Raw genomic sequence first — 16,819 nt, 5'->3', positions numbered from 1 at the left:
AATTTATAAGTTGATTGTTGCAATTTTTTTCATTCAAATTTAGAAAATACTAATCAGTAAACTTGTAGAGTGTAAGATTTGTATGAAAATGTATTGTTTATTTATCTGAAACTTCAGTCTTATACAGGTTGTAATCTGTTTCATGTTTGAACAGCATTAAAATAAAATATTAAGGCTTAATGTTCCGTTCATATAACATTCTTCCATGCTTAAGGTGTGAACCCTAACCCGAAGTAAGACGTTTTGTTGAATATTTTTCCATTCAAAATGGAAGTTTAAAAATCGATTCAGCCGCCTATTGAATCGATTCGAGAATTGCGCGATATAGTATCGCGATATATTGCCGAATCATTTTTTTTTTAACACCCCTACTTTAAACCATATTTTTCCTGGGTGAGCATAACAGATGTTGCCCATCTATGCATGTAGAAGCAAAGTTAACATACAAAATACTATATAAAGTACAGTACAGTATCATCATAACATCTTAAATTCATTTTGAATCCTTTTTGTATATCTGAGGGATTTGAAAAATGTATTTAGGTTCGGTTTGGTTCTCTCGCTTTTTTTAAAAAAAATTTATTTTTATAAATTATTCTTACAATTCTTAAATCTTGCAGCTTGTGCATGATTGTGAACATCAGTGCTTTTCTTCATTCTCACCCTTCGCTTTCAAGTGCTCCCTCGTCATGGGGTTTGCTAGGTTACAGGCGAGGATGCTGTTTGGGTTTAATTGGTTCCAATTTGGTTTGGTTGTCTCGGCCTATGTGTGAACAGGCAAAGAAGATGGGAAGTCGTGTCAGAAGGTGACAGTGAGGATGACTATCAGGAAGAATGACTGTCGCAGTAACAGGCCGGTATGTGTCATGTCTCACTCACTCACTCACTCACTCACTCACTCACTCACTCACTCACTCACTCACTCACTCACTCACTCACTCACTCACTCACTCACTCACTCACTCACTCACTCACTCACTCACTCACTCACATGTTAAATAAATGTATTACTTTTATACTGTAACATTTTCACAGTGACTTTGTGTTTGAATTTCTCTTGTACCAAACACTATCTTCAGCAGTTGCTTCTGTCCGGCAGGTCAACATCGTGTCATGTGACGGCAAGTGTCCGTCTGCCAGCATCTACAACTACAACATCAACACATACGCCCGTTTCTGCAAGTGTTGTCGGGAGATGGGGCTGCAGCGGCGCTCCGTGCAGCTCTACTGCAGCGGCAACTCCACCTGGGTCAGCTACAGCATCCAAGAACCCACCGACTGCTCCTGCCAGTGGTCCTAGAACGCTGATTGCGATGAACCCGCCACACTCAAAAGGTTTCAGTCCTACCTAACAGAACCTCAACAGAGTATGTCAAATCATTTTCTTGTTGTCAACATACTGTGCAAAAAAAAAAAAAAAGATAACATCTCTGGAAGGGAAGTGATCAGTGCATCGAGCTGGCAGCTGCAAACATATGGCACACTGTGACATTTGAACTCTGACCTCTCGGGGCTAGGGAGACAGATTTACTTTGCAGGGATAGAAATAGTCACAAAAAAGAGGAGTTAAAGAGAATAACCAAAAAAGGATGGCTTGTGCTTCATGAAATTTAAGAATTACTACTAGCATTCTGTGGACCGCATCAGGAAGGGGAAGGAAGAAAAACATCTTTATCCTCCTCCATTCTATTGCTAAGCCTGTTTTTTTAGGCTTATTTTGTTTTCATCAATTGAAATTAAAAGTGGAGTTTCAAAGTTTTTTATACGACAGTAAAGATTACATTTCAGCGGAGATCATCAAAAGATGACAAATTTGATGAATGTTCACTGCTGTGTTTACAATTATTTAAAAATGGATTTAGTGTCGATGTAGATGTTGCGTGTCCAGTACGAATGTATACATTTTGAACAAGTTTTACAAAAATGCCTTCTTGGTCCATCATTTGTATTTTTCCTCCTAGTTTTTGTAAATATTTTTCCTAATGATTTGAAATATTAAATTCCTTCATATCTCACATATATTAAAATAAATGTATATTTGGATATGAGAATTTTTCTTTACTGCATTCTATACTGTATTAAACTAATGATAGTGGGTTAACTGATTTTAATCGAGTTGTGTGTGGCGCACTTTATTTATTTATTGGGGACTGACAAAGCATAAGTGCTTGTATCCATATGCATTCCAACTAAGTAAAATGCATTTTAATTGAACTTGATTGTGAATTTGATTGGATTTACTTTTTTTTTTTATTAAAGGGAGAGTGTGTAATATTTAGCACCATTTAGTGGTGAACTAATAATTCATTCATTAAAAAAACAACAACACTACTGATTTCAATAAAACACAAAAGCATTATATTCTATCACATAAAGATACATTTTATTTAAATATATAATTGTAGGTCTAGTACTCACTAATTATGTTGCATAGGTCGTGCCAGTCCTTACAGGGTGCTGACATGTTTCACCTCCATCTTCTTGCCACTTTGCAACCGTCGTTAGCTTTGGTGGTGCTTGTAGTTGGTGCCGCTTATCTTCCACAGCGGGGGCCTGCCGGTCTTTGTCGCTGAGTCCGGTGATTCGGATTCTCAGCACTTATCGTCTTCTGCTTTGCTCTCATAAGCTATTACTAGGTTTTTTGTTTGTTTTTTTTTTTTTAGCTTCTCTTGCTGGCCACTCTAGTTAGCTGCTCTGGCTAACTCCAGGTCGCACGCTCATGCCAAATAATAATCGGTGTTATGCTTGCTTAGTGTGGTCTTTCTGAGTCACCGTAGTGTGCGTGCTTTGAAATGCACATGCTTTGGCTACGTTCTATTAAACTAGTGATATCTAGTGGTGAATTTTTACACACTATCTTTTAGGCTGTTATAAAAAAAATAAAAAAAAATAAAAACTCATTAAAATGTCATTAATTTTGGCTTTGTTATGTTACAGGTCTTTCCATTTTAACTGACTTGTATGCTGTTTTATGCTGGTATAAATTTTCGTTTGTAATAAATATTTCTTTTGTATGGAATATTTGTGTTGACTTGTGTAGTAAATATTATTGCTAAGCAAGGCTTTATCACTTCACATTTCTATGAAACATTGCATTCATTCTACAATTTTCCATCATTTATTGGGTGCACACAGGTGCACCACCAGCCCCACAACTTTGTCACAAATTGAAAATACGATATTCAATTTGGGCCCTCAAAAGTCATTTGAAATGTCTTCACTTTCTTCCTCACGCTTGACTGGATGGTTGGTGGCGTGCATTGTGGACTGCCAGTCAATCGCAGGGCATATATCAACAAAAAAATAATTCAGAGGGATTGGGACTTGCATATTGCCATTGTCAACAACCGATTAAGTCTCTATTATCATCGGTTGCTCCCGAGAAATGAGAGAATGTGAGACTCATTTGTGAACGCACATCTGAGGAACCGTATATGAGTGAGTCATAATTTGTTTTTGTCCTAACATAAGTGGTGCACGTCCCATAGATTGTGTTTGTTGTCAGAAAAGATGCATTATTTTTTGTAGATTCTAATGTTTTCATAATAATGAAACAGCATTTAGTAAACACTGAGCCATATCAGTGACCGTAGTACTACTGTCAGCAGATGCGTCACCAACAAAGAATTTCCATACGCCGCCTTTTCCATAACGCAACAATCATCATCAAAAACAATCGCCTCACTTATTTTTCAGGAAATATTACAGGGCTATAGGGTTTAAAAACAAATAAATAGCGTACCCTTTAAGAACCTTGATTTAATAAGCAGTCTGCTTAAACTTGCACCACACTTCATGTGTTCATGTTTATTATATACAGGTTTTGGACATACCATTTAAACATTCCTAACTTTCATGAAACCTAGTGAGTTCAGTTTACTTCAGAAAATGTCAGCATTCCAGTAGCCGATAAATAAATAAATAAATAAATAAAAATAGCCATGGAAGCAGACTGTTGTCATTTCACATTCACATACAGCATTCAAATGCATTAGTCAAACGGTCTTGAATTAAATACTGGCATTTCAGCAGGTAAATCTATACTGAAAAAAAAAAAAAAAAATATATATATATATATATATATATATATATATATAAAATATCAAATATTGTTCAGAAATCTGGTTTCTATGAATGAGAGAACCAGTCGACTGTGTGGCCATTGTTTGCCTCATTATTGTACAGGTACACATTTGGCTGCCCACAATAAAAGGCCAAATGTGCAGTTGTCTGTATGATATATCAATGCATTTATACGTTCATACACTCAAAACATTCGGGTTTTTCGCTTAAAAGATTGTTTTGCAATAAAGTTGAAAAGTGAAAATATTTTTTTTTGAATTTTTGAAAAAACAACAACAACTTTGAGATCAGAACATTAAAAAAAGTGTTTTGTTGAAATGCTTACATTTTCCTTAAAACGTGACAAGAAATCTTTATTTCAGGCCTCGCACTTCAGTACTTCCTATTGTATGTGTCTGTCTTGAGACTTGACATTGTGTTATAACTGATGAGGTTGGCTGGGGAAGGGCTTTGATTTGATAATCCTGTCACAACAGCTGCAACCCTGAAATCCCTCTGAATCCCCACTACAACACATCCAACCTCCATTTATGGTCTATGTCTTTATCACCAAGCAATGCTGCAGACTGAAAAGTTAAAAACAAAAAACCTAATAAATTGTATTTTTGTACAACACAATCTTTTTTTGTAGTTTGTATCACATTTGTCAGACATTTTTAGAGTGCTTTTGTGTTGAATTTGTTGTTTTTGTAATAATAACAATAATAATAATAATAATAATAATAATAATAATAATAATAATAATAATAATAATAATAATAATAATAGTAATAATATGTTATTATTATTATTATTATTATTTATTTTATTTTTTATTATTATTATTTTTTTTTTACGATACACAAAAGAGAAAAGTGTGCCAAAGCAATATTTTTGCAAGGTAAAAGAAAACCGAAAGGCTGACAATTGTCATCTAGAATTGACAGTACAATATGGCAAATAATGTTTTGGGGATGTCCTCACCAGAAATAGTTGACATTAGCCATCAGCTTCTTCCCAGGTCTCAAGTAAGCATGTCAGCATGAGAGTCCCAGGCAGGGAAACCTAATGACCACTGAGACTTTACAGGAAAGTGACAGTTAGCTTGACGCATTTGAAGCAACTGCAGAAACACATATCTTCTGTGTCAGAGTGTGGGAATGTGATCCAATTTAAACGCATATGGCATGACATGTCCTTCTATTAATATTCCATTAAGATATAATTAATATATAATTCACCTTCACGCAGCTCTGGTCTTATCCACCCCTTGTGCTCATTAGCGTCACAGGAGCTGCTGGAGCCAATTCCATCGGTGACTCTGGTCACCAGACAGTTTAGCACATAGAGCTAACAGCCATTGACACTCACATTTGCATTATTATGGGGGAAGTCACAGCCCACGCAAGCATGGGGAGGATTAATAAATTCTAAATGAGTTAGACATGCTAACCACAAAGCCACCATGCTGCCAAGTGATTTATGTATATCCTGTATATTTCACTGTACGCCTTTTGGGACATTCAAGGTCACTGTACAAAACCTTAAAAAACACAAAACCAAATAAAATCAGTAAAACAAGGTAAAAATAGATAAAGGATACTACTACTACTACTACTACTACTACTACTACTAATGCTGCTAATACCACTACTCTATCTACTAGTAGTAATGGATACTTATAGTAGTAATCTTTGAAGTAGTAATCATAATTTTACATGATAGTACATGGTGAAATAATATTTCAGAAAACAATTACACATATTTTCTGAATTTCACAAATTACTTTCATGAATGAACGTGCGTAGATGAGGGATGAGGGACTCATATGCAGGGACACATTAATCAGGTGCAACGCATGGAGCTTTTATTAAACATAGGAGGTAAGGTGAGCAGAAAACCGTGACTTGGTGAGACATGACTGGACAGGACGAGAGTAGACTGGTCGCCAATACTGGGCGGGAGGAGAGTAGACTGGTCGCCAAGACTGGGCGGGACAAGAGTAGACTGGTCGCCAAGACTAGGTGGGAGGAGAGTAGACTGGTCGCCAATATTGGGCAGGATGAGAGTAGACTGGTCGCCAAGACCGGGCGGGAGGAGAGTAGACTGTTTGCCAAGATTGGGCAGGACGAGAGTATACTGGTCGCCAAGACTGGGCGGGACAAGAGTAGACTGGTCGCCAAGACTGGGTGGGAGGAGAGTAGACTGGTCGCCAAGACTGGGCGGGACAAGAGTAGACTGGTCGCCAAGACTAGGTGGGAGGAGAGTAGACTGGTCGCCAATATTGGGCAGGATGAGAGTAGACTGGTCGCCAAGACCGGGCGGGAGGAGAGTAGACTGTTTGCCAAGATTGGGCAGGACGAGAGTATACTGGTCGCCAAGACTGGGCGGGACAAGAGTAGACTGGTCGCCAAGACCAGGTGGGAGGAGAGTAGACTGGTCGCCAATATTGGGCAGGATGAGAGTAGACTGGTCGCCAAGACCGGGCGGGAGGAGAGTAGACTGTTTGCCAAGATTGGGCAGGACGAGAGTATACTGGTCGCCAAGACTGGGCGGGACAAGAGTAGACTGGTCGCCAAGACTGGGTGGGAGGAGAGTAGACTGGTCGCCAATATTGGGCAGGACGAGAGTAGACTGGTCGCCAAGACTGGGCGGGAGGAGAGTAGACTGTTTGCCAAGATTGGGCAGGACGAGAGTAGACTGGTCGCCAAGGCTGGGCGGGACAAGAGTAGACTGGTCGCCAAGACTGGTTGGGAGGAGAGTAGACTGGTCGGCAAAATTGGGCAGGACGAGAGTAGACTGGTCACCAAGACTGGGTGGGAGGAGAGTAGACTGGTCGGCAAAATTGGGCAGGACGAGAGACGACTTGGCTGAGACGTAGACGACTTGACTGTGACAAGGGCTTAGCTTTGACAAGACGAGGCGAGACGAGACGAGACGAGGCGAGGCGAGGCGAGACGAGACGAGACGAGACGAGACGAGACGAGACGAGACGAGACGAGACGAGACGAGACGAGACGAGACGAGACGCATAAACTCCCACACAGAACATCGACAATGCTCCCACACCGACTGGACAAACACAACAAACTAAATACACCAACACTAATGAGACACACCTGGGAAACACAAGTGGGTGAGGGCACTGATTGGTCACACACACTGGGAAGGGAAGAAACACACAGGTGGATGTGGGTAGACATAACGAGACAATGGAAGAAACCAGGAACACATAACAAACACCAACTACAGACAAAAACAACAAGAACACCCATAACAAAGAAAAACCCAACCCAAAGAATTGAAAAATACAGCAAGTCCCTCCTTTCGCGAACGGATCTGCCGAGTGAAGTCTCAGATTGATAATGTGAAGAACTCCCTTGAGTGAATCACAATTATCAATCTTGCTTGTGAGGTTAAGAACGTGGGAGAATTGGCAGAACATGGGTCTACTTGGGATGTATATATATATATATTTTTTTGGAATTTTTGCCTGTCATTACGGTTGGTGGGGCAATCATAGCAGTCTGGGGTGCATTGCCCCCCCCATTGCCTATGCCTATATCCGGGCCCACTTCCTGTGCAGATGACAAGCTCATAAAACAACATGTCAGTCTTGTCACCACATCAGTCATCGCTCTTTCTCACATCATGTCTTTGAACAGCAGGACCGAGCTGCCCTGATTTACTCCCATGAGGAGGAGGAGTGGAAAAAAAACATCCCAAAGTCAGAGGCTGCTGATGACAAGGCCAGACCGCGGCCACGCACGAGAGAGCCCACTGGATATTTGTCCCCTCAACAGGAAACAACCTGATGGCTTGGTCACAGCAGGAGCAAATAGAGAGAGCAGGTTGAATTGATTTAACCTTTGACCCCCTCGGAGCTACGTGATCTGTTCTCAAGACCAGATCACAGGAAACAGTCTCAGAGACAATCTTAAAAATGGTGCTGATTAATCATATTACAAAGCTGGGATTTTGTAAGATATATTACGCACATTCAATTACTAAATCTCTCTCTCTCTCTCTCTCTCTCTCTCTCTCTCTCTCTCTCTCTCTCTCTCTCTCTCACACACACACACACACACACTAAATACTAAGGTTACTCGGTCCGCTATTGTTTTGTTATTCACTGTTAGCCGATGATGTCCAGCTATGCCTTTAGAATGAACAAACCCACACGATTGCTGTATTCTTGAGGTGTGTACCTCATTGAGATAAAACATTGGATTCTCTTCAATTTTTTTTTTTTTTTGCTTCAAAACCCTGCTAAAACCGTCACTCAGATGTTAAATATTGGCCCTGCCTGACACTGACAGTTGTTTAAGGACACCAGTCATGCCAAAGGACCAGTCAGTCTTGATAAAATACTATTACCCAAAGTGACTCAGCAAAAAAAGTATGACCCAGCTCTCCTTTCAAATGCAAGCTGCTTTGTCTTATTAAATGGATTCACATGCTGTTCTAGTTAATATCACCGAATAATAACACTTGTTGTTTTTTTTTAAATGTGTCATTTTTATGACGGCATCGGTTGTCAAGTGGCCAGTTGCAACAGCTAAAGATGCCGTGTCGCCTTTGCACTGGGAAAAACGAGACGACAAGGACAAGTCCGCTGACATCAGCCGTACTAAAAAGAAAGATGTCCAAAACATCTGCACACGTGTGTGTCCCGGCAATCTAATCACGTCCTATTTGAACACTTAGTGACACTCAGTCGGGACACTGTGCCCAGAGGTCAACCTCCTCATTTACACAACAGGAAGTCAGAATTGTCTGTCACAACCGTGACGTTGTTCCACCTGTCATCAGAGAAGTTGTACACCTGTCTCACTCCACTTCTGCAGCGACTTGCATTTGATGGAGGAACATCAATTTGGAACATGAGCCTTGATTACATTATAATTGTAGAAACCATCAGTACTATACGAAGAAAAAAACACACAAATATAACAGTGCACTACACATTATATGGTGCAGTTCGGAATCTATATTTAACTAACATTTAAAGAAAATACATCATATTCACCAGATATTTTTTCTTAATATCAAATATTGTTGTGTACAGATTGCTTCAGATGTGTTTTGCTTGTTGGCTTGCATTGACCAAACAAACAAAGGATGCAAATTTGCTGCTTTCATTGAGGCCAGCTAGGTGGAAAATTTGAAATCTGATTGGTTAAAGAAAGAAATTCAGTGTTTCATTCATTGCTAATAGGCTATAGTTTAAATTACATCTGGCTCTGGGCAGATTACTTTGACTCAGCAACACACAGAGGCTGAAATCTGATTGGACAGGGAAAAAAAATAATTGCTTTTGATGTAAGACGTGTAAATTGAGTTGCATGTGGTGAATTTATAGTAAAAAAAAAAAAAAAAAAAAATCAAGATAGACAAATTGAGAAATGCACACCTGGAAATTTTATTATGTTACTGATTTTTCTTGCCCCTGTTTAAATAAACCCTCTGGCACAGTCTGCACACCTAAGTATTGTGGTACAGACATATGGATTTGCGAGTTTAAAGGGAGGTGAAGGTATTACGTATTCTGATTGTAATATCAGAATTGGGAAAATAATCACTTATTTATCTAGATTTGGACAGAAGTGTATGTTTGAGATTAACAAAACAAAAAAAAACTTTTCATCCAGATTGTACATTCATATCTGTCCTTTCCTGCAAGTTCTAACACATCGCTTTCCAGACTATCAAGAGTTTTCATGTTTTCCTCATTTGGGCTTTGATGGTCAGGTTGCTGACATGAGGCTGGGAAGAAGATTTAAGGGTTGTTTTTGCTGTCATTTGAGTGTCTGACAAACAAATGCTGCAAAGTTTTATAGCAAAATATACATAAAATATACTTGATTCAATTTTTTCGGGTAAGAGTTCTTCATGGGCCACAATCGTTATGAATTCATTCACTGCCAGTCCAGGAAAAAAATAATCTTTGACGTCTAAAACCGTCTATGGCAGTGAATGTGTTATACTGAATTAAATAAAGAAATTTCAATTGTATTTTCTCTAGCATCTTCCTGGTTGGAAATGAAGAGAAACAGACTGTTGAAAAATGTATATTTATAATTTCATAGAACAACAATTTAGGTCAATGGTTTTAATAGTGTTTAGGAAATCTTTTCAGAAAGAAGAAATGGTTGTTTAACTGGCCTACATCTATTTAGTTTCCACAGAGACTGCATCTTTTGCATTCACCAGTGACAGTGACTTGCATTTAAAACAAAATTCTCATACAGCACAATTAGGAAATTTGGATATCTTACAGTAATATTATGTTTGGATATATGTCACAATGATCATGTTGAAATACTGGCATACTATTCTTGCACATTTTCTTTTGAAAATTGTTTTGTTGTTTTGCAATGTTTTATAAGACGATTGAATCAGGTAAAGTGCATCATGAAGATAATATTTCTTATCACCTGGACATGGTTGTTGAAGCACATAAACCTATAATAATATTCCAACAAAGTGTTACTACGTTGCACAGGAATGCCAGCTCACAACAATGCTGGAGTGTAAACGAGCGTAAGGGAGTATTGTTCTCAGGCATCACACTCATCCATGTATGATCAGCATGCGGAGGAGTGCTGAAATTCACATTCAACAACAAGAGTGGGAAAAAAAGAGAACAAGAAAGTTCTGACAAACTTCAAAATAGCAGGAAAGGATCACAAGTTGAAGAGTGAATCATTCTGAGATTGTCACTGTTAAAGTAATAAATGTTGGGAAACAGAACTTGAAGGCGAATATTTTGTTGCTCAACTTTTTCGCTCCCATGAAGATATTATAATGTGGCTCCCAAATTAAAGGTGGAGAAAAATCACGAATGGATTGGCTGTCTTCAATGTAACTGCAATGTAAACAGAGACTGTGGAATGGGTTAGATTTACGATGCAGTAGCCCAATTCGAAATTTTGTGACTATATCAGTTTTTATTGTACAAACAAACTGCATTGCTATGTAAGGTCTAAAATACTGAAAACATTTTGTTTGAGCTATTTTACCTTAATGATGAACTTGCCTGACAACACACAGGGCAAACATCTTATTTCAATGATAACATTAATATGGAGCTCAGCGAGTGTTTGCTTCTCAGCCAATGTCAACTGGGAAAGGACCCAAGGGTCCAGTTGTGAAAATGTCTGAATACATTTGTGTCATTAGTGCAACATTCGGCTTACTATAATGACAGGCAACTTTAATAGGATGATACCTTCTTCGTAGCTTTCAACAATTTGGAGTGCAAATGAGTCTGACGGCCAGGAGGTGAGCTGAGTTATTTCATAATAATACCCGCTAAAGCTCAAAGGTCACTTGTCTTGGATTTCATGAGCTGCTAAATTTAAACTTCTGCCATCCCCTCAAAGTGTTAAGAGCCTTACACTCTCCACGTACATAGGACACATTAACAAGTAATAACACAATTCATGAATACAAAAGTTTGTTGAAAGAACCCAAATAAACACACAAATTTATATTTGAAACAACAATGTGGTTAGCAAACGACAACTGAGAAAGATAAAAGGACTGGAAAACAAATAAACAGCAAATGAGAACTTCAAACAAACCTTACAGCCAAATGAAAACTGAATCTGCCTGTGAGTTTACATCATGTCACCTGTTTAAGACAAAGTGTCTTAAACTGTTGTCCAGTGATGACCCTCACTGGGGGGTCCTCGCCCTCCCCAGATCAGAGAGCACCTCGAGACCTTGTGATCTCCTCAGCAGGACGCGAGACTGAAGCGCTGAGCAGCCACTTCTTGGTGGTACTGACCACTTGCAACTGTCCTGATCAAAATGTGTATTTACATTAAAAAAAAAAAAAAAAAAAACGCGTTAAAATGACATCACTGACCAATCATGACTCACCTGTTTTCTGAGTTTGGTCATGTGATGTGCACAAGCTGAGCTGTGATTGGATATTACCTGAGCCCTGAGGAACTGTCAGTTGATAGCGAGTGGCAAAATGGCCGCCACCTGAGATGGATAAAAATGTGTGGATTTTGCCGCTTAACTCATATTCCAAAATTAATATCGTGTTAAGAATAGTGGGGCTGCATAGAACATATTATTGTCAAGTTTGTTTTTTTTGTTTTTTTAACTTCCCCTATAATGCATCAAATGTTTAATTTTTCAGTAAAGCATTTTACGTAATATTTTTGTCACTAAAACCACCCAAAATAAGATCTAAAAGTTAAGTTTGATTTCTTTCAAGATTTCAATGTTTGATTACATTCTTATTATTATTATTATTATTATTATTATTATTATTATTATTATTATTATTATTATTATTATTATTATTATAAAAACTAGCAACAATTTAGGATTAGAATCTGATTTTATCTTCATTAACTGCTGTTGTTAATTGTGTGACTAAAATAAACATCATTTGGAACAATGTTGTTTTCTGTTGTAACTGATCTATTTTATGAAAATTCAATTTCTTGCTTAATTAATTGGAAATGCCAAACCTCACACAGAAGTGTTTTTAGCACAAGTTATAAAAAGTTACTGTACTTGCATATTAAGCTTTTCTGAATTCTGCTGTCAAAAGATAGTGTTTAAATAAATATTACGCGCAGCTTATGCTTTAGACTATTAGAAAACTAAATGATTGAATCAGAAATTATGAATGACTCCAAAAGATTTTAAGAGAAGAAAGTAAAATGCCTCCCTGTTCTATTTTCGTTCCATCTTACCATATGCAAAAGCAGAAGCAGGACAGAATAAGAGGCAAAAAATTTTTTTTTTTAACATGTTTAATTTTACTTGTGTATGAATTGTCTACACTTTCTACATTTACTGTTGCATCCAGACACCCCTATGCTTATTGGTCAGTCACATCTTAGCCCCGCCCCTTAAGTGACTGCTACTGTATATAAACAGTCACCAAGAGTGGAGAGTTAAGTGTGACAGACTGATCCTTTCAGGTTAACTACCAGCAAACTTTTTGCTAGATTCCTTCCCTTGACTTCTCACTCTTTTCATTTGTTCAGCAAACTGAATTATTTTGGGACTCACCAGAAGAATTTTGCATCCCTGCGGAGAAAAATGGACCTGTATGACTTTTCCTTCCCTCTTTCTTCTGCTGATGAGCTCTACGAAGACCCTTGCTTCAACAGCGGGGACGTGAACTTTTTTGACGACCTGGACGGCAAACTGGATCGTGCCGAGCCGCCCAAATGGCAAGTCCGTGACAATTATCATCAGCACCAGCAAGTCCCAGTGGCCGAAGAGGAAGACACGCACGTGAGGGCTCCGCGCAACCTCCACCAGGGAGGGAAGTGTCTGCTATGGGCCTGCAAAGCCTGCCAGAAGAAGACAACGCAAGAAGACAGGAGGAAGGCGGCGACGATGAGAGAGCGGCGACGTCTCAGCAAGGTCAACGACGCCTTTGAGACCCTCAAGCGCTGCTCGGCTTCCAACCCCAACCGGAGGCTGGCCAAGGTGGAGATCCTGAGGAACGCCATCGACTACATCGAGTCCCTGCAGGCTCTGCTGAGGGCAAACAGGGACGACAGCTTCTACCCGGTGCTGGAGCACTTGAGCGAAGACGTGAACGTCTCCAGCCCCCACTCCAACTGCTCTGATGGCATGGTGAGTCCAAGAACAGCTGACAAGCTCGTAAAATGGGAGTTGGGCTATTTGCTTGGTTTTCAGGCTTGATTCACTCTGTATTGTTGAACCGTAGCGACTATTGGAATGATATTCATACATCATAATCATGTTTTATGATGTGTCGATTCCTTAATTGACAACACAAACAGATGATCTCATGAAGGCTTGGAGGTTTTTAGAGAAGTTCCTCATCTTAAAGTGATTGAAAAATGTATGTCTCTAGGTGGGGTTCGTCTCTCCATGCTCGACCAAAAGTGAAAACGGTGATGGGTCTGACTGTGGCCAGACAACAGAAGGTCAGTTTTTTTTTTGTTTTTTTTTTGGAGATGTACTTATGCTTGTAAGCTGTGGCAACAGGTTTGCAAGTTTATCTTGGACAATATCTTTTGTAATTTTTGAGCTTTCCTTACAGAATGTTTTTTTGTTTGTTTCTTGAACTATGACAATTCATTTGAAAAAGAATATTACTTGATTAATCTATTAATATATCTTGCTTATTTTATTTTCATAAATGGAAAGTTGTAAAGTCAAAACCATTTTCCCCCCTGTTTTTGAAATAAATAGAAGTACAGGACTTTCTCAGAAAATTAGAATATTGTGATAAAGTCCTTTATTTTGTGTAATGCAATTACATAAGCAAAAATGTCATACATTCTGGATTCATCACAAATCAACTGAAATATTGCAACCCTTTTATTGTTTTAATATTGCTGATTATGGCTTACAGCTTAAGAAAACTCAAATATCCTATCTCAAAATATTAGAATATTTCCTCAGACCAAGTTAAAAAAAATGCTATTATCAGCAATATTGAAATAATGTTTTTACTTTCCATTTCTACTTCTAAACATAAGAAGGCTGTCAAGTCTTTAATGTTGTGTTTCTCATTTTGGTGCTTTCCCCCCTGTCTTTATTTATTTATTTTTTTAACTGTTATGTTATTGTGTGCCCTGCGATTGGCTGGCAAACAGTCCAGGGTGTCCCCCGCCTACCGCCCACAGCCAGCTGAGATAGGCTCCAGCACCCCCCGCGACCCTTGTGAGGAATAAGCGGTCAAGAAAATGGATGGATGGATGGATGGATGGATGGATGGATGGATGGATGGATGTTATGTTATTGTGAGGTTGTTGTTGATAATGACTTGTAAGTTTACTGTGCTGCTTATGTTTACCATATTCTGACTCTTAACTTCAATTTGTTAAATAAAGTATTGTAAAAGTAATTCTGCTGTAACCGACTCATTCATGCTTGTAGGCATACCTCAGTATATGATTGTTTTTAGTGTTTTTTTTTTTTTTAAATAGTAGTTAACAAAAGGCTTTCTTTTGACGGCGTTTCAACAGCTGACATTTTATTCGCTTTTTTGTTGTTCCAGATTCCAGCAAGAACGCACCATCGCTCCTTTCCAGTTTGGACTGTTTAAGCAGCATTGTGGAGCGCATCAACACAGATGAGGCTCCCTGGGCGCTAGTGTGGTACCCCGTGGGCCTGGATCCCCTCAGAACAGCGCTGCAGTCCGCAGACTTACGGAAGAACCGAACAGTATCTCCGAGCCGCCCTGAAACGGATGGACCAAAGGACTATTTTCCACAACAGCAGAAGAGGCTGTCATGAACTTCATTAATGGAAGGCGCAGCAAGACGGCTCTGTTTGGATTGTGGGTCAGACTTTAAGACGGAGTACTCATGCATCAAAGTTCATTGGACGGATGAATGAATGAAAAAAAGACAAGCGGAAGGGGAAGTCACCCAAACCGCCCCCCCAAAAAAACATCTTTACAATAATATGTCACGCAGGGCGGCCATTTTGTCACTTGAAAATGACATCACAGTTGCTCAGGTCTCCAGTAACGACCCATCACGGCCCACCTATTTATGAGTTAAGGTCATGTGACTTTCACAAGCTGACTTGTGATTAGTTGTTGCCTGAGTCTTGCGTAACCATTAGGGGTGTTAAAAAAAAAAAAATCGATTCGGCGATATATCGCGATACTACATTGCGCGATTCTCGAATCGATTCAATAATCGGCAAAATCGTTTTTTTTTTTTTGTTTTTTTTTTTTTAGGATTCACACCGTAAGCATGGAAGAATGTTATATGAACGGAACATTAAGCCTTAATATTTTATTTCAATGCTGTTCAAACATGAAACAAATTACAACCTCTATAAGACTGAAATTTCAGATAAATAAATAATACATTTTCATATAAATCTTACACTCTACAAGCTTACTGATTAGTATTTTCTAAATTTGAATGAAAAAAAAATCGCAACAATCGACTTATAAATTCGTATCGGGATTAATCGGTATCGAATCGAATCGTGACCTGTGAATCGTGATACGAAGCGAATCGTCAGGTACTAGGCAATTCACACCCCTAGTAACCATGATGCCATTTTCAAAATGGCACCACCTGAGATGGACAAAAACGGGTGGATTTTGCTGCTTTATTCATTTTCCATAAATAATATGAATCAGAATACCATATTTAGACTGGTGGGGCTGCATAGAACATATTTGGGTTGAGAAATAACATAATGAATTGATGTGTAATTTATGAGTGACATACAGTACATTTATTAAAGAATATTTGTCATTTGAAATCTCCAGTCCGATGAGTAAAAATACTTACAAGGATGCATTACAGGTTCAATTTGTAATTTTAGCTTTGGTTGGCGCTTGGACACAATATGATTGTGTTTGCTGTCAGAATTTGTCACGTCCACTCTTATAGTAAATGCATGTTCCATAATTCTGTATGAAGCACACATAGTAAATTAATCTACATTTGAGTCTCAAATATTGCCAAAAACAAATGTGGCTAGCACGTGTGAGTACATTTTTACTGTTTATTTCTATATTTTGGGATCTTGAGAGTGAAATTTCATTTCTCTCTTATACAGACAATAAAACCAGACCATACTATACCACACCAAGGATAATGTTATTTATTATGTATTTTTCATAAAAAGTCATAGTTTTAAGAATTAATAGGAAAAAAGAACTGGCCTCCATCTTTGTGAAAATCCTTTGTCAGAAGTAAAATTGTACTTTCAGATGATATTTGTCAAAACACTCATCTGTTTATGTCATAATACAGTGTACAGTGTTCCCTCG

At 38.6% G+C, this 16,819-nt stretch overlaps 3 protein-coding genes across 4 annotated transcripts in view; 2 read left to right on the top strand and 1 right to left on the bottom strand.

The window, feature by feature from the left end:
• The window catches only part of otog (otogelin), a 68,110-nt gene extending 65,179 nt beyond the window's left edge, over nt 1-2,931 (top strand). The window contains exons 57-58 of the mRNA XM_077518413.1: nt 778-857; nt 1,100-2,931. Of these exons, the coding sequence (XP_077374539.1) occupies nt 778-857; nt 1,100-1,300 (281 nt within the window). The 3' untranslated portion in view covers nt 1,301-2,931. The remainder of the gene's footprint in view (nt 1-777; nt 858-1,099) is intronic.
• Nucleotides 2,932-5,871: 2,940 nt separating this feature from the next.
• Nucleotides 5,872-13,763, bottom strand: LOC144017491 (uncharacterized). Of its 2 annotated transcripts, none has more exons than XM_077519116.1 (2): nt 13,105-13,763; nt 5,872-12,057 (listed from the first exon to the last, which is right to left on the bottom strand). In XM_077519116.1, the coding sequence occupies exon 2, from the start codon at nt 7,093-7,095 to the stop codon at nt 5,908-5,910; it is 1,188 nt and encodes a 395-aa protein (XP_077375242.1). In that variant the 5' UTR covers nt 7,096-12,057; nt 13,105-13,763; the 3' UTR covers nt 5,872-5,907. The 2 variants fall into 2 exon arrangements, with proteins under 2 accessions (XP_077375242.1, XP_077375243.1); XM_077519117.1 differs by lacking the exon at nt 13,105-13,763 and having other exon boundaries at nt 5,872-11,868; nt 11,950-12,173.
• LOC144017494 (myoblast determination protein 1 homolog) lies at nt 13,001-16,634 on the top strand. Its single transcript, XM_077519123.1, has 3 exons — nt 13,001-13,680; nt 13,925-13,997; nt 15,077-16,634. The coding sequence occupies exons 1-3, from the start codon at nt 13,135-13,137 to the stop codon at nt 15,313-15,315; spliced, it is 858 nt and encodes a 285-aa protein (XP_077375249.1). The 5' UTR covers nt 13,001-13,134; the 3' UTR covers nt 15,316-16,634.
• Nucleotides 16,635-16,819: the final 185 nt, after the last annotated feature.

This window comes from Festucalex cinctus, chromosome 4 (genome assembly GCF_051991245.1).
Source record: "Festucalex cinctus isolate MCC-2025b chromosome 4, RoL_Fcin_1.0, whole genome shotgun sequence".
In the NCBI taxonomy this organism is placed as follows: domain Eukaryota; kingdom Metazoa; phylum Chordata; class Actinopteri; order Syngnathiformes; family Syngnathidae; genus Festucalex; species Festucalex cinctus.
This window is presented reverse-complemented; position numbering and strand designations above follow the sequence as displayed.